General features: G+C 38.9%; 1 protein-coding gene across 2 annotated transcripts in view; it reads right to left on the reverse strand.

Annotated features, from left to right (window-relative positions):
- TARSL2 (threonyl-tRNA synthetase-like 2) overlaps positions 1–22,370 on the reverse strand; it is an 81,359-nt gene that overhangs the window by 40,024 nt on the left and 18,965 nt on the right. For both annotated transcript variants that reach the window (XM_011957648.1, XM_011957639.1), the window contains 5 exons: positions 20,527–20,605; positions 18,931–19,077; positions 17,758–17,856; positions 5,085–5,251; positions 3,193–3,355 (listed from right to left, as the gene is read on the reverse strand). In XM_011957648.1, coding sequence (XP_011813038.1) covers positions 3,193–3,355; positions 5,085–5,251; positions 17,758–17,856; positions 18,931–19,077; positions 20,527–20,605 — 655 coding nt within the window. The remainder of the gene's footprint in view (positions 1–3,192; positions 3,356–5,084; positions 5,252–17,757; positions 17,857–18,930; positions 19,078–20,526; positions 20,606–22,370) is intronic.

A 22,370-nucleotide genomic window follows, 5' to 3' on the forward strand; every position in this document is an offset into this window, starting at 1 on the left:
ATTAAAAGAACTAGAGAAGCAAGAGCAAACACATTCAAAAGCTAGCAGAAGGCAAGAAATAACTAAGATCACAGCAGAACTGAAGGAGATAGAGATACAAAAAACCCTTCAAAAAATCAATGAATCCAGGAGCTGGTTTTTTGAAAAGATCAACAAAATTGATAGACCTCTAACAAAGAAGAAAAGAGAAGAATCAAATAGACACAATAAAAAATGATAAAAGGGATATCACCATTGATCCCACAGAAATACAAACTACCATCAGAGAATACTATAAACATCTCTTCACAAATAAACTACAAAAGCTAGAAGAAATAGATAAATTCATGGACACATACACCCTCCCAAGACTAAACCAGGAAAAAATTGAATCTCTGAATAGACCAGTAACAGGCTCTGAAATTGAAGCAATAATTAATATCCTACCAACCAAAAAAGTCCAGGACCAGACGGATTCACAACCGAATTCTACCAGAGGTAAAAGGAGGAGCTGGTATCATTCCTTCTGAAAGTATTCCAATCAACAGAAAAAGAGGTAATCTTCCCTAACTCATTTTATGAGGCCAGTATTTAGGCCTTCTTTAAATTTATCTCAGCAATGTCTTAAAGTTTTCACTGTATAGGTTGTGTACGTATGTATTACCAGCTTGGGCTGCCAGAATGAAAAACCATAGGCTGTGTGGCTTAAATAACAAGAATTCATTCTTCACAGTTCTGCAGGCTGGGAGATCCAAGATCAATGTGCCAGCTGATTCAGTTCCTTGGTGAGGGCTTTCTTCCCAGTTTGCTAATGGCTGACTTCTCACTGTGTCCTCACATGGCAGAGACAAAAAGGAAGCCTCTGGTATCTCCTTAAAAGGGCACTAATCCTATCATGAGGGCTCCATCCTCATGATCTCTTCTATACCTAATTACTTCCCAAAAGGCCCATTTCCAAACACCATCACATTGGGGGTTAGGACTTCAACATATAAATTTTGGGAGTCACAAGTCAGCCCACAGCAACATATTTGTCAGTTTTATCCCAAAGTATCATCATGTTTTGTGATGCTATTATAAATTGTTTCTTATTCACAATTTCTAAGGGTTTATTGTTGTGAAATGCATATACAATTGATTTTTATATATTGATATTCCATACTACAATTTTTCTAAATTCACCTTACTTCTAATAGCTTTTTGTAGATTCCATCTAATCTCTACATAGATGATTATGTCATTTACAAGAGTTTTAATTCTTTCCAATCTAGGTGTTTTTTATTTCTGTTTCTTAACTTACTGCATCAGAAAGTACCTGCAGTACAATGATCAGAGAAGTAATGAGAGAGTCCTTACCTAATTCCTGATTTTAAGAGTAAAGCATTCAGACTTTCACTAATAAGTAAGAGAACTGTAGGTTTTTCATAGAGGCCTTTTATCAGGTTAAGAAAGATCCCTTCCATTTCTAGTTTTGAGAGTTTTTATCAGATATGGATGTAGAATTTGGCCAAATACTTTTTCCTGCATCTACTGAGAAGATCATGTTTTTTGTCTTTTTGTTTTCTTTTTTTTAGTTTGTGAATGTGGGGAATTACAATGATTCATTTTCTAATGTTAAACTAACTTTTCATTCCTGGGATTCAGTCCATTTGATTAACATGTCCTTCTTAAAAAATTACTAGATTTGACGACTAAAATGTGGTTTAAATTCTTTGAGATGTTCAGTAGTTTTTTAAAAATTTCTTTGTCTTATTTTTCTATCAGTGCAAGATTAGCTTCATTAGCTTCATGAGGTGGTGAAGATTTCCTCCTCTTCAATTTTCTGGAAGAATATCTCCAGATTGGTTTTATTCCTTCTTTAATGTTTGGTAGAATTCACCAGTAAAACCATCTTGGCCTGGAATTTTCTGTGTAGGAAGGTTTTTAACTATCAATCAAATTTCTGTATAGACACAGGGCTATTCAGATGATCTACTTCTTGAGTAAAGCTTAATAGTTTGTATCCTTCAAGGATTTATCCATTTCACCTAAGCTGTCAAATGTATTAGCATAAAGTTATTCATAAAACTGCCTTATCTTTTTAATAGCTACAGAATCTGTAGTGATGACATCTGTCTCATTCCTGACATTTTTATTTGTGCCTTCTCTTTTTCCCCTCATCAGTCTGACTTCTCAGAGAACCAGCTTTTGTTTTATTTATATTCTTCATTTTCTTTTTCTATTTCAATGATTTCTGCTTTTCTCCTTCTTATTTTCTTTCTTTTGCTTCCATTACACTGGGTATAATTTGTTCTTCTTTTTCTATCTTAAGTAACAGCTAAGTCATTGATTTTTCTTTTCTAATGCAGGTATTCACTGCTGTAAACATCCCCCTAAATACCACTTAAATGGCATCCCACAAATTTTGATGTGCTTTATTTCATTTGGTACATAAAATTATCTAATTTTCCTTTGGGATTTTGTGTTATCTATTTTTAATTCTATTGTGTTCAGTCAGGATTAGGGTTAAACATTTGGGTTAATTAAACATTTTGTTTTAATTGAATCCCTTTCAACTTATTGAGACTTGTTTTATGGTCCAGAATATGGTCTATCTTAGTAAATATTCTATGTGCAATTTCAAAAAACAAACACTCTGATCCTTTTGTAGTTCATAAGCGTGATGATTGGGTATACACATGTGTAAGATGTGCCTCCCTCACACCTTGGTACAACATTAGCATATTACCCATCCAACATGAAGCACATTGGATACAACACTGGCACATTAACCATCCAACATGAAAACCAAAGAATGAAAATTCTGCTGCTGTTATATAAACATCAATTAGGTCAAATTGTTTGACAGTGACCCTTTGCATGGTAATTTTAACTTGAATTAACACAAAAACTTGAAAAAGTAAATTTTAAGTTCTAGGCAATATTGAAAAACAAAACATCCAGAATTCCATCAAATCCCTTAAAATACTCCACTTAATGGAATTTAGGTTAATAAAATCACGGAAGGAAGCCAAAGAAAAGTAACACATTTCATGTCAAGAGATGATTAACCTGTTGACCTAATTTAGAGAATCACAGCAGGTTAGGGCTGAATGAGATCTCAGAGACTAGACCAAACATCTATGTTTCAGTAACTCTGAAAGAATACAAGATATTTTCAGGGCATCACACTGAATTTGTGACCACCATGCTTCACTCTGTGTTATTGTTTACCTGCTCCACTGTGCAAAAGATGTGAGCATCATCCTGCTGGAAGCGCCTGACTCTGGTCAAGCCGCTGAGAGTCCCCGACAGTTCATTTCTATGCAGAACTCCAAAATCAGCAAATCTCATAGGCATTTCCCTCCAAGATCGTGGACGATGGGCAAACATTAGACTACAAAAGATGCAGTAATACACAGCTTTTACACAGCACAGAAAGATTAAATAATTATCTAAATATAAAGAAATTACAATTAAGTCTCAAAATTCATCAACTCCTTATTCCAGTTCTTAGATTACCAAGTTAAAGAAAACATTTCTTCCAGAAATTAGCGAACCTTGCATTTACATCACTGCAGCACTCTGAGAAAGAAGCTTGTCTATTATCTCTTCCCAGAAATGCTGTTCCCTTCCCTCATCCACACAGTGAATCACCATTTACTGCTTAATTCATTTCAAAGGCTACTTCTTAAATGAAGCCCTCCTAGATATTTTCCTAGACAGGATTAGGCAGTTTCTCCTCAGGCTCCTGGAACACCTCAAACATGCCATCATTATGGCACTGGTCTTTTTATAACAGATTGTCTACATGCATGGCCGTGCACACTCTGCTTATGAGCTCCATGAGGGAATGCTTTGTGTCTTAATCACCTCTGCACTTCTAGCTCCAAGCACAAAAACCACTCAGCTATGTTCTCTGTTGAATGAAAGACTTCTCTCCTGCAGAAAGCACTCCTGGCTTCCATATCCCACTGCCTCTAAGCCACAGTGGTTTGCTTCCTTATTCTGAGGTGTAAAAAGACAAACTTAAATTCTCAACTTTCATTATAGCTAAAGTGTGAGGCTATAATTTTAAAGGATGCCTTTGAGAAAATGAGTTAAGAAGTTGTTAACGAAAGTGTTTTAGAATGCAAAACACTAGCGTAGCTTCTATCTTCTGCTTAGAAAGAGAAGGTACAGAATGTTTACATGCCAGTATTCCTAAAATTAAAGTTATATGTATTTTCTACATGACATCATCATAAAGTTAAATTTCTACTCGTCTTCACTAAAAGGGCAAAGAGTCTTCTTCAGTGTTCAGTTATCGGTTTTAATAATTATCTTCTATGTAAATTTACTTGAAACTATGTATGTTGATAATACAAAAACTATGATTATTGGGATTTTTTTGTGGACAATTATGCCTATTCAATTTCAGTTGTAAAATATGTTTGTCTTACAAGGTTGAATTTGCATACCAACTTTATGATAGTCTTTCATAGAATCAAAGACAGCATTGATTGTAAAATATATCTTTATTTTATGTGCTACAAAGAAAGAAAATAACCTATTAATTAAATTATGACATAATGCTAAGATGCCACCAACTATAAGATGCATTTCAACTTCAGAAATGTTGAAATGTAGAAGAAAAATGGTATCTTGGAATCAGTGAAATCCAAAACCCATTGATTATGACCTCATTGATCTTGTTATAATCCACCCAAACAGTATGAAAGAACTAAATATCCTGCAAATACGAACATTTGAAGTGCATTACTATAAGACAAATATTACAAAACTTATAAAATTGACACATAACATTACCCTTTAATCAGCACAAAAAATGCAATGGTTACCAGCTAACATTCCATACCTGCCAAAGATCAAATATATTTTCAAAAGTAAATCCATTCTCTAGAATGAAACAACTTAGTAAAAATTAGTTATCACCACTCTTCAGATTAAAGGGATTCTTTCATTCCACAAAGCAAAAAACAACTTAGTAAAAATTAGTTATCACCACTCTTCAGATTAAAGGGATTCTTTCATTCCACAAAGCAAAATAATAATATTAAAAGCTAATTGTGACAAAGTGTGCTATGTGCTCTAATGAAAAGGTCTGCTTCACTTTTAATACTCACCAGTGACCTGGACAATTCATGGGTTTGAGGGCAAAAGTGTCCTTTTCAATCTCAAAGGTAAACATGTTCTCGCTGTAATGCTGCCAGTGGCCTGAGGCTTCCCAGAGTTTACTGTTGTACATGTTGGGAGAGAGCACCTCCGTGAAGTCACGTTTGTGATATTCCTCCTTCAAGATACATGCATTCAACATTAAAATCTGCTAGGACAGATCACAATTCCATGCAAAGTAACACTATGAGCAAATATTTTCAAATTGGGCTCATGTTCTATATTAATTCATGATTAATGTACCCTCAGTTTTAGGTGTGGTGGTTTCTGGATCTTGCAAGAAAGATTTACATATGCTCAGTATAATTTCTATTGAGTATATTTATTTTATAGCATATAACAGTATATAGTATATAATGTTTTAGTTCTTTGAAAAGTAGTAATTAAAATACAATATATATAGAAACTCACTGTAACTATAAATTCCAAAGTCCTTCTAGATAAACAGGTTTTTTCCTTTTAAGAAGCAGAAAAAAATTCATAATTTAATAAGCCTGAATGCCATGTTGCATGTTATAATTTTGATTTATTTAGTTTTAAACAAAAATAAGAATTTTAGTGTGTAATGATTTAAGCAGCTGATATCTATTAAGTTGTGAGCTGGCGCCTCTCCCTCCCTACCTATTAACAGCTTCCCTAATTGCATCACTGGAGACAGGAGAAGAGAGTTTTTTCCCAAGCAAAGTTTTAATTTTATTTAAACTTTCTTTAAAAAACAAAACAATTAGGTCATCTTTGTTGGGTAAATATTTTATGTACACTTTCCAAAAATGCATATTCTGCTGTTGTTTTATAAATGTCAATTAGGTCAAATTGTTTTGACAGTATTTGATAGGGACCCTTTGCATGACAATTTTAATTTGGATGAACACAAAAACCTGAATAAGTAAGACTTCTGAGAATCCTTAGATTCTCAACATTTGTAAATCACTTAATGGACATCTGACACAAATCTAGAATGCCATATATACTTTGAGCAAATTTTAAAAACTTTTCACAGCTAAAAAAACATAAAACATAACATTTTAAGATTACTAACAATAGTTTTATATAACTGAAAGGAATGTTATCCGTCATTCTTCAGCAGGGCATCTTGGCAGTCCATGGTAGACAGCTTGGGTCTCAGCCATTCAGTGAGCTGCTTTACTTACTCTTTGTTTTTACTAAATTAGAAAACGTTAACAGGTAGGGTGTGGTGGCTCACGCCTGTAATCCCAACACTTTGGGAGGCTGAGGTGAGCAGATCACCTGAGGTCAGGAATTTGAGACCAGTACTTCAGAATGTGTCCTTATTTGGAAGTAAGGTCTTTATAGAGGTAATCAAATTAAAATGAGATCATTAGTGTAGATTCTAATACAATATGGCTGGACTCTTTATAAAAAGGAGAAGTCTGGACACACAGACCGATGCACACAAGGGGAAGACAATGTGAAGACACACGGGGAGAACATCACGTGAAGACAGAGGATGGGAATGATGCTTCAACAAGTCAAGGAACACTAAAGATGACTTGCAACCACCAATAGCTAGAAGGCAAGGAAGGATTCCCCCACGGGTTTTAGAGGGAACATAGCTTCATCAACACCTTGATTTCACACTTCTGGCCTCCAAAACTGGGAGACAATAAATTTCCGTTGTTTTCAGTCACCTAGTTTATGGTATTTTGTTATAATACCCTAGGAAACTAATGCACCCACCAAATAAAACACTGCCCTTCTGGGGTGCCGCCAGGATAAGGCAAACATGGAATGAGTGATGGAAAAAGAAGGCTCTGATGTATCAGTTTGGCCCTAGTGTCCATCTACAGAGGCTGGGGCTGAAACAGTTACATTTAGTTATGTCTTTTCCTTGTACTCTTATATGAAGGGCACTCATGGTGGCCAATGTCACAATTCAGATTTAGGTGAAATTGAAATGACATCACCACATGATGATACATTGGCTGATGGGAGTTTGTGGGAGGAAACCAATGTCCTCAATGTCCTCCAAGCAAAAGGTAAGAATGTGCTGAGAGGCACAGGGGATGAGTCAGGCTGGTTATTCTCCATTTGCCACTGCCTGTCTCGCCTCATCTTAGCCCATTTTCCTTCCTTCTCTGCCCTACACTGTGTCCCCCAAAGCTGACTCCTATTGGCTCTACAGAAGGCTTATTTGCTGTGATTATTATTTTTTTATTTTACAAAAGATATACTTTTATTTTAAACACAATAGTATAATACAATATGCTTAAGTTATGCTTCCTGTGAAAAAAAATAAGGTGTACAAAGAAAATCTTAACATTTTTCTCTCATTCCACCCTTTACTGCCCTGAGATAATGCTAATGGCTTGGTGTTACTGTATTTCAACCCTCTTCTACATGACTGTGCAAACACAAAACACACATACAGGATTTTGTTGTTTTTTGCTTTTATCTATAAAAAAAAGGATACACTATACATTTATTCTGTAACTTCCAGTTTTCAACGGTAAGGTATACTGAACCCCCCTTCAAATTAGTATGCATAGATATATTTTTGTAGTAACTGCATAGTGCTTTATTGTGTGGACATATAAAGTATTTAACCCTTCTACGATTGAGAAACATTAGACTTTTCAGTTTTGAATACTACAAACTATTCTTCAGTAAAGTTTTTCTATGTGATTTTAATTGTATATTTTAGATTCCTCTCTAAGAATATTGCTAGGAGTGTGCATTCTTTTCCACATTAATATTTATTACCAGATTGCTTTAGTAGCAATTTAAACTTTCTCCATAAGTATATGATAAGTGTTTCCTCACATTTCCTTCAGCAATGAAAATTATTTAATGGGTACCAATCTTTTTTTTTTTTTTTTAGACGGAGTCTCGCTCTGTCACCCAGGCTGGAGTGCAGTGGCGCGATCTCAGCTCACTGCAAGCTCCACCTCCTGGGTTCACGCCATTCTCCTGCCTCAGCCTCTGAGTAGCTGGAACAACAGGCACCCGCCACCATGCCCAGCTAATTTTTTTGTATTTTTAGTAGAGACAGGGTTTCACCGTGTTAGCCAGATGGTCTTGATCTCCTGACCTCGTGATCCGCCTGCCTTGTCTTCCCAAAGTGCTGGGATTACAGGCATGAGCCACTGTGCCGGCTGATGGGTACCAATCTTACAAGTAGAAATATTACCTCAGCATTTGTCATTTTTTTTTTTTTGTAACAAAGTGTTGCTCTGTCTCTCAGGCTGGAGTGCAGAGGTGCAATCTTGGCTCACTGCAACCTCTCCCTCCTGGGTTCAAGCAATTCTCCTGCCTCAGCCTCCCGAGTAGCTGAGATCACAAATGTGCACCACCTCGCCTGGCTAATTTTAGTATTTTTAGTAGAGACAGGGTTTCACCATGTTGGCCAGGCTGGTCTCGAACTCCTGGCTTCAGGCGATCCACCCCCATCAGCCTCCCACAGTGCTGGGATTACAAGCTTGACCCACTACGCCCAGCCTTTTAAATTTTCAATAAATTTTGTTACATATATTTGAGATTCACAACATGATATTATAGGACACAAATAATAAAAGGGTTACCTTTTTTGTGTGTGTGACAAGAGCAATTAAAATCTAATTAACAAAACTCCCTGATAAAATATAATTTTGTTAACTTTAGTCCTCATGTTCTACATGAGATCTCAAACCCTGTTGATCCTAGATATCTGCTATTTTGTATCCTTTGATCTCCGTCTCCCCGTATCTTCTCCCAGCCCCTGACCATGGTAAGCACTGTTTAATCCTCTGTGTATGTACCTGAGCTCTCTCCTTTTTTCAGATTCATCAGCTCCCCTGGTTCTTAGGCCTCTGCACTCAGGCTAGAATTACATCTCCAACTTTCTTGGACCCCCAGATCATGGGATTTCTTGGCCTCCATAATCACACAAGCCAATTCCTCATAATTTCTTCTTATCTATATCTCCTGTTGGTTCTGTTTCTCTGGAGAATCCTGACATGCTAATATACTTTCTGTATGGTTTCTGATTGGGTTTGACCAATGGTAAGTTCAAAAGGATTCAGAGGACAGTGGAAGAGAGAGGTCTGGATATTTCTTTCCCCTCCGTGGTTCTTCCCTGCTGTGGGTTTATTCAAGCTCTGGCTGCATTCTACAGTTACAGCTTCTGTTGAGTGGCCTCTTCTCCATGGCTCCAAGCTCTCTGTGGGTTCTGGTGTTACTACTCCATTTCCACACTTCTGCAGGCCTAGTGATGGAGGGGAAGGGATTCTTGCTGTTGGTAATCCCTGGGTGATCTATCATTGCTTGTTAGTTACCTTAGCCAGGCCCTTACCTCCACAAATATTTCCTTCACTAGACTCTCTTCAGTTAAACCCTTGGAGTGCATCTTTCAGGACTTTCCCTGCAGAAGAGCTGAATGTTTTGAGGCCTGCCATGTTCACAAAGACAAGCTTGGTTTAGAAATCCACTGAATCTAAGGTTGTGTGAAGAGGAAGCAAAAATTCCCCAAGTGGGTTATTAATATAATAACAAGAGAAAAAACTCCCCTCCCTACTCCATGGTTTCAAGACATGCAACAAGTCAGGCAGATTCCAGGAAATGCAAAAGGTGTGACTGAGACGAGCTTTACAAAAGCAACCCTCATATATAGCTGGTGGGAATGCAAAACAGTAGTCATTTTGGAAAACAGTTTGGCATTTTCTTATAAACTTAAATTTACTATATCTATTCTCACACTGCTAATAAAGACATACCCACGACTCGGTAATTTATGAAGGAAAGAGGTTTAATGACTCACAGTTCAGCATGGCTGGGGAGGCCTCACAATCATGGTGGAAGGCAAAGGAGAAGCAAAGGCACATCTTAAATGGCAGCAGGCAAAAGACTTCGTGCAGGGGAACTCCCTTTTATAAAATCATCAGATCTCAAGAGACTTATTCACTACCACGAGAACAATATGGGGGAGACCACCCCCATGATTCAATTATCTCTACCTGGCCCCACCCGTGATACTTGGGGATTATTACAATTCAAGGTGAGATTTGGGTGGGGACACAGCCAAACCCTATCACCGTATGACCCTGAAATCACACTCCTAGGTATTTACTCTAGTAAAATGAAAGCTTATGCTCATACAAAAAACAGTACATGAATGATAATGGAAGTTTTCATAATCGCCAAAAACTGAAAACCACCCAAGTGCCCCTCAACTGCGGGATGGATACGAAGCAGGGGTATGTTCATATGATGGAATACTGTCCAGGGATAAAAGCAGAGGCCCATGGGGACACTTAACTTGGATGCATCTCAAGGATGTTGTGCTGGGTGAAAGCAGTGTTTAAAGCTTTATAAAATTATGATTCCATTTATATGGCAATATTTTAGGGATGGAGAAAAAAAAATCAGCAGTTCCCTGAGATTGGGGTGGGGAAGGGTTTAATTTTAAAAGGGTGGCATGAGGGAGTTTTGAGGGGTGATGGAACTGTTCTGTATCTTGATTGTTGAGGTGATAACACAGTTCTGCATGTTATCAAAAGGGTGTAAATTTTACTGCATGAGAATTTTTTTTAAAAGATTTTAATTTTAAAAAAAGGTAAGAAAGGTACAGAAAGAATCAGCTGACAGATATTTTCCAGAATGCAAGGAAAAAAAATTCAAGGAGAGTCACAAAAAGATCTATTCATTCACTATCAGTTGTCCACACAGTAACCAATATACAAACAAAAGTTCACTTCTCTTTACTTAAACTTTAAGTGGAAGTCATTTTACCTAAGTCAAAAGCTCAGAAATCGTGGAATTTCCCTCAGTGGGAACAGTGTGCACATCCAGCCTATCCTGGCCTCCTACATCCCTTACACAGAAAAGCAGCAGTTCCAGTTCTGAGGAAAAGGATGCTTCCTGGTGGAATGCAGCCATATATTCCACTGTGCTCAGCACACCATGTTTCCCCAGCACTCTGGCTACTACTGACTAGACTAGGACTCGGCACCAAGCCAAAGGCTACTGATATTGGACCAGACCACAGCCCCTGAGACAGCCCAGTTGTGACTGAGAGTCTATCCCACAAGCACACCCTCTACTAGCTGGTGACTAACAGAACCAACTGGAACCTCAGGGAGGACCTTGAGGCACATGGAGGAAGGCAGAGAGGAAAAAACACACAGGCAGATAGACTGAAAAAAATTAAGACCCAACAGTATTCTTTTCTCCAGCAACATACTTTAAATATAGAAACAGAGGCAGAAAATAAAAGGATAGGAAAAGATATATCATGCAAACACTAATGTTAAGAAAGCTGGCTTGCCTATGTCAATACCAAAGTAGACTTAAAAAAAAATAGTTTTATTACAAAATGTCAAATAGCCTATGAATCTATTTATATATGTCACCTATAAATAGTCAATTTCATAGTGACAAAAACTAGAATGGTGGTTACCAGAGGCTGGGGGAGGCAGGCATGGAAGTTAGTGTTTCGTGGGTACAGAGATTAAGTGTAGGATGATGACAAAGTCCTGGAGAGTTTCAGATTTGCAAGATGAAAAGAGTTCTGGAGATGGACCATGATGGTTGTATAATAACATGAATGCACTTAGTGAGAATGAATTGCACACTTAAAAATAGTTAAAATGGTAAATTTTTATATTATGTGTATTTTACCACAAAATGGCTTTATTGAGGTATAATTTACATGCCATAAAATTCACCAATTTTAAGTGTACAATTCAGTGACTTTTGACAAATGCATACAGTCATGCAACTTCTGCCACAATCAAGATATGGAACATTTCTACACTCCAGGAAGTTCCCTCCTGACCCTTTGGAGTCAATCCCCTCTCCCCACCCACTGGACTCCTGATCATCTTTCTGTCACTACAGTTTTGGCATTTCTGAAATGTCATATAATGGGATGGTGCCTTGTGTATTCTCTGACTGTCTTCTTTGGCTTAGTACAATGCTTTTGAGGTTCCTTGTTCATGTGTATATCAGTATCTCACTGCTTTTAAATGCTGAGTAGTATTCCACAGCACGGACTTAAGACATTACGTTTATCCTTTCACAAGCTGAATTTGGGGTTGTTTCAGGTTTTGTGCTATTATAAATAACGCTTCCATGAACATCCAAATACAAGTCTCTGTGTAGATGTGGGTGTATGTTTTTATTTCTCTCGGGATAATTAGAAGTGGGGGCCAGGTGTGGTGGCTCACGTCTGTAATCCCAACACTTTGGGAGGCTGAGGCGGGTGGATCACCTGAGGTTGGGAGTTTGAGACCAGCGTGACCAACATGGAGAAACCCCAACTCTACTAAAAATACAAAAATACTAGCTGGGCGTGGTGGTGCATGCCTATAATCCCAGCTACTCGGGAGGCTGAGGCAGGAGAATCGCTTGAACCTGGGAGGCGGAGGCTGCGGTGAGTTGAGATCATGCCATGGCACTCCAGCCTGGGCGACAATGGCAAAACTCCGTCTCAGAAAATAGAAAAAAAAAAAAAAAAAAAAAAAAGGCCGGGCACAGTTGCTCATGCCTGTAATCCTAGCACTTTGGGAGGCCGAGGCGGGTGGATCACGAGGTCAGGAGATCGAGACCATCCTGGCTAACATGGTGAAACCCCATCTCTACTGAAAATACAAAAAATTAGTCAGGCATGGTGGTGGGCACCTGTAGTTCCAGCTACTCAGGAGGCTGAGGCAGGAGACTGCATGAACCCAGGAGGCGGAGCTTGCAGTGAGCTGAGATCATGTCACTGCACTCCAGCCTGGGTGACAGAGCAAGACTCTGTCTCAAAAAAAAAAAAAAAAAAAAAAAAGCTGGATTGATGGCTGACATGTTACGTGCATGTTTATCTTTATAAGAAATGCCAAACTGCTACAAAGTAGCTCTACCATTTTACATTCCTACCAGCAATAAGGGTTATACTTGCTCCACATTCTTGCCAATGCCTGATGTTTTTAGTCTTTCTATGATGGGAAGGGGACATTCTTCAATCAATAACCCTGGTATAAGACTCTACCTGAATACAGTCATGTAAGGGACCCAATCCAAGAACCACCCAGAGGAGCCTAAAATTTGGAACTAGGAGAGACAGTAATGATGAAATGGCAGTTTTAAACTACTAAGTTCTGGGATACTCTGCTATGTTGCAACAGCCATCCAGAACAGAATTTTGCACTGGATGTAGGTACTGCTATAACTGAGAAGTAAAAATAAAATCCTAAGCGCCCCAACTGACTGAATAGACACCCTCTTGGCCAAGGACTCCAGAGAAACCTTAAAAACTGAGTTACTGGCAGTGACAGGAGGTTGGACACACCTAATTATACCCACTCTGTCACTAACAACCATTAGGCTTTCTTTCTTAAAAGTTAAGCCCTTTCGAAAGACTTGCTCCACCACTGATTTACACAACTGACCAGCATTCCTTCCTGATAAAAGACCACTAACCATGTACTGGTTCCAGTTGGTTTATAAAGGCTGCACATGGGATGCCTCTGTGTCCTCCATTTGGCCTTTTGGTTATACAGACTAATTTTAGTGCATAAAGTCTTCAACCCAAAGTGAACAAGCGATGCATGTAGCATGCATGTTTGCTTACTATGTATGTACATGTCCCCCACTTTGTGAATATTCATAGCTCTTCTTATAACCTGTTAAATATTTATACTTGGCCAATCTCATCAGCATAAATTCCTGTCTTACTTTTCCCTCCCTTGAAAAGCCTGCTTCTGGTTTCTGGCAGAAGCTACACTTCCCAGCCTACAGGATTTTAGGCTGCAACCCTTCAGAAGAAATGAAGCTCTCCTTTACAATTTTACGAACCTCATGATTCTTCAGTTGACATAACAATAACCTGAAACATGTAGCTTTGGGGCCATGTGGTGGGCAGAAGCTAGAAGGGATTCTTATTACGAGGTGGCAGAAACAGATGGTGGGTAACACTGTCACCAGAAGTAACACGGAAAACAGAAAGGGTACCCAAAGTACTCATGGATTTAGCTGGGGAGATGTCCAGGCAGAATGTAGAAAATGACAACTGATTTCTGGTTCCCTATGGTAAAATATAAGAAAAGAGGTATAAACCAAAGGTGAAACTAATTAACTTTTTAAGCCAACTTTAGAGGAAATATAAAGCCACAAGGACCTGCTGGGTTCAAAAATGAAACCTTCTTATCCTTAGACTGTCCCAAAAAAGACTCAGGAGGCTTCAGGACATGGATCAAATTCAGATTATAATCATCCAAGCATAACCTTAGGGTAAAGACCTTAAGGTTGGGGCTGTAAGACACTCTGTGAAAACCTCAGAATGATCTACTGTAAGTGCACCTAGTAAGCCTTCTGAAAGTCTTAGGGTTTGTAGACCCTTTCAGTTAAACACGAAGGCTTTGAAGACTCTGCTGTGTACTGTTGTCTCACAGTAGCCTCCTAGGTAAAGAAGGATCTGTGTCAGAAAGATGTGGATGTGGCTTTTATCTAACCATGTTGATGATAAATTTATATAAAAGGCCTCACAAAGTTTTTAAAGGAATTGTACTAGCTTAGATTGAAAGACAGCACAAAATGAAATGAGGGCTTTGGACCCCCTCAGCCTTCTACAGGAAGGAATCAGGTTGAGAACAAAGCTACCCCAGGCCGGGCGCGGTGGCTCACGCCTGTAATCCCAGCACTTTGTGAGGCTGAGGCAGGTGGATCACAAGGTCAGGAGATTGAGACCATCCTGGCTAACATGGTGAAACCCTGTCTCTACTAAAAATACAAAAAATTAACCTGGCGTAGTGGCGGGCACCTGTGATCCCAGCTGCTTGGCAGGCTGAGGTAGGAGAATGGCGTGAATCTGGGAGGCAGGAGGTTACAGTGAGCCAAGATCGCGCCAATGCACTCCAACCTGGGCAACAGAGTGAGACTCCATCTCAAAAATAAATAAACAAATAAATAAATAAATAAAATTAAAAAAAAAGAAGAAGAACAAGAAGAAAGCTACCCCAAGACACACATGGGTCATTTCTTATGGAAGAGAAAGGAAGATTCAAGAGGGCAGAATCACAGCCAGGCAGAGCAAAACTGGATCTTCATCAAAGTGTATCTTTCAACCCTGGGGCAGTGATGACTGGTAGATACCAGAATTTCTACAGACGGTGACTACTATCTGCCTCCTACTCTCCCCCACTCCTTTTTGAGTAAGACTATCCACTTCATTATTTTCCTCAAGCACCATTTTATAATGTGAGGGAGATGGGAGGATGAGGTGGTTGATAGATAACTTGTGTTTTTAGTTCACAGGTCTTAAAATGTAGAGGAAATGTACTTGATAATCTGTTCTCAAGAAACTGCACCCGAGGAGCCTCATCTGCATCTAGACCTGATTCAGATGACATCTTGGATTTTTGAGTCAATGTAGTAATTAGATGAGCCTTGGAATTATTTGTTAAGAATAGAACACTTTGGAAGAGTAGAATGGGCTTCCCTACAGTCCTTTGGGGCTGAAAAGACATAGACCCACCAGCCAGTCAACTGGAAACCCAAGGGGGGTCATGGCCTAGAAACAGGAATGAAAAGTAGGTTGAATCTTAATAAAATGGAAGCCAGCCCTAACCCAGTGCAATCCCTGACTGAATTGAATGATCAGTCTTTAATACTGGCAGAGGGTGAATACTCCAGTGGGAAATAACATCACCTAGAGCCTCTACACTTAAATTAAATATAATATTTGGCATATAATATTAATAGACATGAGAAGAGACATGACTGTAATAACAAAAAAACCAACAGAAAAAACAGCTGAGTTCCCTAAAAGGTTTTTTTCATGGTAAGGCCAATTCCTTCAGACTAAGGTATCTAGAAATTCAAAGTTCTCAGTGTCATCTGTGTCTGTCAAACATTCCCATTCCAAGCCTCAGGGACCCATGCCTTCCCAACCACTGCCCTTACCTTAGAATAAGAGACCATTGGGTTTGTGTATTTAAATGGCTTTACAATTTGGTGACCCACACAATCAGGCCCTGCTCCTGTTCATCAGCCACATCTGTCTTGCATCTATAAAAAATAAGAGATCTCCTTAATGCCACCGTAAAGGCTTTCTGTTCATTCTCCATCTGTTGTACTCCCAACTTGAGAGTACAAGGTGCCAGGGGCCATGTTGATTTTTCAGAAAAGAGAGCACATCCAAATCAGCAGCTGTGATGGTCATCATCACCTGTCTAAATCTAAATCTCTGATAATCTTCAGTGATTCTTCAAGTCTCTCCCCCTGCCCTCTGATCTCCTACCGCCTCACATTGGCCAGCCCCTACTGGAAGATGGGTACCCCAGGTGATAGAATCCATAGAGGTCAGCCTCCAGGAGCACAGCACAAGAAGAAAAGGAAGGAGAACAAGACTGGAGAAGCAAACAGAGAATAACCAGCACAGGCCACATGCCATGTATTCTTTTCTCAGAAAGTTACTGAAGACAGTGATCCCCAAATGAGAATTAAAGATAAGCAATGAAGAGATAGACAAGGACCAGGAAAAGGGACTCAGCATAGGAAGAGACATGAGGGGAGTGGCCAAGATGACCACAAAAAGAAGTCCTAAGACATCAGTTTGCAAGAATCTTAGTAGCAAGTTAATTCTGGAGTAGGACCAAATTTGAAAAAAAATTTACTGAGCAATTACCTGAATCATTGCAGAACATGTTGCAAGCAGATTTGTGGTTTTTGAGAGAAATCTGAGCATGAATTAGTGGTAGGCACATAAAAAACTAAGTAAATGAAAAATTTAGGTAATGATTATAGGAAAGACAAAACAGTGCAAGAATGGAAATGTAATCCTAGTAGTCCACCTGGATCACCTCTGAACACTATCTACACAGTCCTTATCATGTAAATACTAAAGACCTGCCCATCTACAAACTTGTATTACAAGTAGGTATTTTGCTCTATTGGTTTTTTCCTCTTTCCTCTGGAGCTGCCAAATCACCTGCAAGTCATGCTATAGGCAAAGGGAAGCACCAGTGGCCCATGGAGCACATTTGGAGAAGCAATGCTTCATGGTTTAACACTCTGTGCCAGAGACGACACTTTCTCCTTTCTTTTTTCACAGGGAGTGCCACACTTAGTCTTATGCTTACCTTTATATTCTACATGCTTTAGAAACTAATATGGACAAAAAGTGAATTTTATGAAATCCAGGAATGTATTCAGGGAAAACAGAAATTATCTCCATGTTGTTATTAGAAGGCACAATCTAGTATCTCACTTTTTTTTTTTTTTTTTGAGACGGAGTCTTGCTCTGTCATCAGGCTGGAGCGCAGTGGCACAATCCTGGTTCACTGCAACCTCTGCCTCCCGCGTTCAAGCAATTCTCCTGCCAGCCTCCTGAGTAGCTGGGATTACAGGCATGTACCACCACATGCGGCTAATTTTTGTATTTTTAGTAGAGACAAGGTTTCACCATATTGGTCAGGCTGGTCTCGAACTCCTAACCTCAGGTGATCTGCCCACCTCAGCCCCACAACGTGCTGGGATTATAGGAGTGAGCCACCATGCCTGGCCAGTATCTCACTTTTAACCTCAAAATTCTTATTAATGTTACCAAAGTAAAATTAATGGAAATGCTTGACCATTTTATTACAAGAGAAAATAGTAAAAATGTAAACTGGAATTGAATAAGAATAAAACATTTTAAAGTTAACTTACTCGTATGAAATCCGTAAGTGTATTATAAATGAAGGCTCCTCTGGGAAGGAAAAAACAGCTTCCAGGACTCAAATCATGGAAAAAGAAAAGTTCTTGTTCCTAGATTGAAACAGTAATTGCATTTCAAATGTCATCTGCTGTTGCTTAGTATTTACTGCACACACATGGTATGCTGGGAATAAAACATGTAATACTCAGTTATTTCTATCTTCTCTAGTAATAGACATTCCAAGGCCATTCAACACTTATACCTAAATATATGTAAAATTTCCACTCATATTTATGGCTAGTTAGCTTTGAACTTAGCTTTTATGTCACCTTCAGCTATTTTCTGCTAATTTTCTTACTTGGCACACTTGGAGTATGGTACTCATGGGGAGACAACATGGTAAAAAGACCAAAAAAGTTCATTGCAGGAGGCAGGCTTTAAGTGATGATGATGATGATCATGGCTGTCACTTACTGAGAGCCTGCCCTGTACCAGGCACCATCATCCAGTTTCTGTCTTCACAGCCACCCTGCAAGGCTCCCAGCAAGGAAGACAAGGACACAAAGCTTGCCCATCATCTAACACAGCTAGTGAGTACAAGGACCGGCCCTAAAGCTCAGGCCTAGCTGCTTTCCAATCTGATATTTTCCTTCTACATGCTGCTCTGTCTCCCAGATACAAAGGATGCTGTAAAGTGCACAGAATGTAAAAAACAACTTTTTTTTTTTTTTTTCTGAGATTGAGTCTCACTCTGTAGCCCAGGCTGGAGTGCAGTGGCGCAATCTTGGCTCACTGCAACCTCCACCTCCCAGGCCCAAGTGATTCTCCTGCCTCAGCCTCCCGAGTAGCTGGGACTGCAGGCGCGTGCTGCTATGCCTGCCTAATTTTTTTGTATTTTTAGTAGAGGTGGGGTTTCACCAAAAACAACTTTATTTTTATATCATGACAAAAATAAGAGAAGGGTACAATTTTCAAAAATTAATAAAAGATACAGGAAGGAAAGAGGCTAGAAGACATCTGGGGTATCAAAATGAAAGAACTCAGCAGCAGACTATGAGTGCCAGCAAAATAGGAGAGAAGAAGAATAAATCTTATTATTAAAGCAACTAAGTTTTGTGAGACAGAAACATTCCTATGTTGGTTTATGATTACATCTCTCTAGTGATATAAGATGTGGGGCATACCTTCCCAATCTTCCTGTGATCTCGGTTCTTTGCTTCCTCTTGGAACTTTTCCCAGTTCCTCATCATCTTGTTATCAGGAAAGGATATTCCATAGATCCTCTGCAATGTTTCCATTTCGGGATTGCCCTCCCAGTATGTTGAGGAATTCTAAATATCAAACAGGATTTTGGTAAATATATCAAACATTTGGTTGTAAGTAAAACTGCTCTTATATACGAATGCAATTTTCCACTATAACACCAACAAAACAGCCCTGCGCCATGGCTCATGCCTATAATCTCAGCAGTTTTGGGAGGCCAAGGTGGTCAGATCATTTAAGCTCAGAAGTTTGAGACTAGTCTGGACAACATGGCAAAACCCCATCTGTACAGAAAATACAAAAATTTGCCAGGCATGATGGCACATGCCTGTAATCCCAGCTACTCAGGGGATTGAGGCAGGAGGACTGCTTGAGCCTAGAAGGCTGAGGCTGCAGTGAGCAGTGTTTGTGCCACTGCACTCCAGCCTGGGTGATAAAGCAAGACCTTGTCTCAAAATCAATCAAACAAACAAGCAAAACCAACAAAGCTTAAAGAAGACTTTTTGTAGCGCTAGGAACAATCTTAAAATGGATTCTAACTAAACCTTCCCAGCCTAAATTATACCATTAACCAGCAAATTATGTAGAGTCTGCTATGGATTCTAGGAATGACAGTGACAGTGCACGGAAAGGAGGGAAGGCTAAGCAGGATAATCACCAAGGACGGGGCAGAATAGACAGTAGGTATAGGGAAGTAAAGGTCAGTCTTGCTGACCTACAGTCAGTGATTAAGAACAGTGCCATTAGCCAGCCCCTTTTTACCTGTAAGAAAATCAAAGCCAAGAAAGGCTGGGACTGCCAAGTCAGTCCCATGCCTCCTAATTCTCAGAGCGATGTTTTCTCCATTACACCATCATATCCCCTTCTGCTGTTTTCTTTATCCTGCAGTACATTACTTTCACATGCAGACAAATATTCTTGCTCACATCAGGGCTATTCGAGAAAACCATAGTATTCAGAACAATATTCTAAAATAGCGTAGGAAAAAGGCCAGGTGCAGTGGCTCATGCCTATAATCCCAGTACTTTGAGAGGTCGAGACAGGTGGATCACCTGAGGTCAGGAGTTCGAGACCAGCCTGACCAATGTGGTAAAACTCCATCTTGACTAAAAATACAAAAATTAGCCAGGTGTGGTGGTGCACGCCTGTAATCCCAGCTACTCAGGAGGTTGGGGCAGGAGAATCGCTTGAACCCAGGAGGCGGAGATTGCAGTGAGCCAAGATTACACCACTGCACTCCTGCCTGGGCAACAGAGCAAGACTCTGTCTCAGAAAAATAATTTTAAAAAAAATCATATGGAAAAGAAATGTTATAACACTTAAAATAAGGTAAAATGATAAAAGCTACCTACAGTGCTCTAATTATCAAAATTCTAAATGATTGTATTAGTTTTAGTCAAATAAGAATGAAATACTTTAAAATATCATGATGTTCAGACTACAAAGGATATGAGTGAAATCCCTTAATAGCTAGTGCACCTTAAACTTACTATATTAAAAAAAAAATCAATCCTTACCTTAAAAATTTTGATGGTTTTAATTTTTCCAGTGTGTCTTACATGTGGACCTTTGCAAAGGTCAATTAATGGACCGCACCTATAATGAAATATTTAGGACATGCTCAGGCACAGTTATAGTTTTTTAGACTATTCATTATAAGCCATAATATCCTATGTTTTAGGTAGAGCTTCACTTATTTATATGTAGCAAGACCATTTTTAATTTAGGGTAAAGGAGAGAGGCGATTCATCTAGCCTCAGAGTCCACTCTGCCCTCTAGATTCCAAAACCACAGAACATCTTCTGAAAGAAACTATGCAATTCTCTGATTAAAAACTTAAAAATTACAATGAATACAAAAAGGGACTGGCTTACAGACTGACAAACACAAAAATGTCATCTCTTTCAATAGCCAGTCTTTGTGTATTGTTCTCTAGGAAGAGAGCTGGTAAGCAACACTCAGATGAAAGGAAGGAATGCCAAATTAGCATGAAAGGCTTCAGTACTCTAAACTTTAAATAGAAAGCCACAGGGCCAGTGCGGTGGCTCACACTTGTAATCCCAGCACTTTGGGAGGCCAAGGCGGGTGGATCACGAGGTCAGGCGTTCGAGACCAGCCTTGCCAACAGAGTGAAACCCTGTCTCTACTAAAAAATATAAAAAGTTAGCTGGCCATTGGGGCAACTATTAGACTATCTTAAAAAAATTAAGTATTGAAGGTCTGATTAAATGACTTGCAAAAAATCATAGTCAGTAGAAAGCTGAGTAGAACTTTGAACTCAGGTCTCTCAGCTTTGAACACTCACATTTGCCTCCTGCACGTCTTACCCCAACTCACACAGCGAAGGTATTTTACATAAACATATTGGCGTCAATTCTTGGATACAAAAGCAAACCCAAATCATAATATCCTCCTTAAAAAACACCATTTCCTGCTTCAGCTAGAGCCACCAATCACAGAAGAAAACATTAAAATAAGGTAATCTTTGGCTAATAACTAAATCCCAATCACAGAAGAAAACATTAAAATAAGGTAATCTTTGGCTAATAACTAAATCCCAATCACAGAAGAAAACATTAAAATAAAGTAATCTTTGGCTAATAAAAAAAAAAAAAAAAGTTAGCTGGGTTGGTGGTGGGTGCCTGTAATCCCAGCTACTTGGGAGCCTGAGGCAGGACAATTGCTTGAAACTGAGAGGCGGAGGTTGTGGTGAACTGAGGTTGCACCATTGCACTCCAGCCTGGGCGACAGTACAAGATTCCATCTAAAAAAAAAAAAAAAAAAAAAAAATCCACTAAAGAAAAGCTTTACTTTTTTTCCCCAAAAATTAAATACAAGCCATTCAAATTGAAAAACTATAAAAAGTATCAACGTTGACCTAAGTAAGGTTCTAAAACCCAGCAGCTCAAGTATTAGAAGCCAGAAATTTAAAACTGAGCCTGTTTTCTACATTTTCATTTATTTTTAAATTTTAAGAAATGCACTGTGCATAGCTTTGCACAAAGGAGATACGATTTTACTTACAGTATAATTAAACCAGAGAACCATAAGTCCTTGAATGTGGAAAATAAGTACCACAAGGGAGAATATCCGTGGTTGTAATTAAATAAATACCAGGTCTTCTAAGCTGGTACTGTGATGGTCCTAGCAGCACCCAGATGGATGGAACACACAACAGCAATTATGTATAAGGTGTATAAACATGGATAAATAAAAAGGTGCTCAGGAACCTGAGGTTAAACGAACAGAACTAAGTGATTCTGGTATTAATTTCACTTCCCTCCTCTTACATTTGATCCTGCCTTTGTTTCCCAGTATTTTCTTTTTGTCTCATCATGAGTATCCTGCTAATGCATAAAGA

Source organism: Colobus angolensis, unplaced genomic scaffold (genome assembly GCF_000951035.1).
Source record: "Colobus angolensis palliatus isolate OR3802 unplaced genomic scaffold, Cang.pa_1.0 Scaffold112, whole genome shotgun sequence".
In the NCBI taxonomy this organism is placed as follows: domain Eukaryota; kingdom Metazoa; phylum Chordata; class Mammalia; order Primates; family Cercopithecidae; genus Colobus; species Colobus angolensis.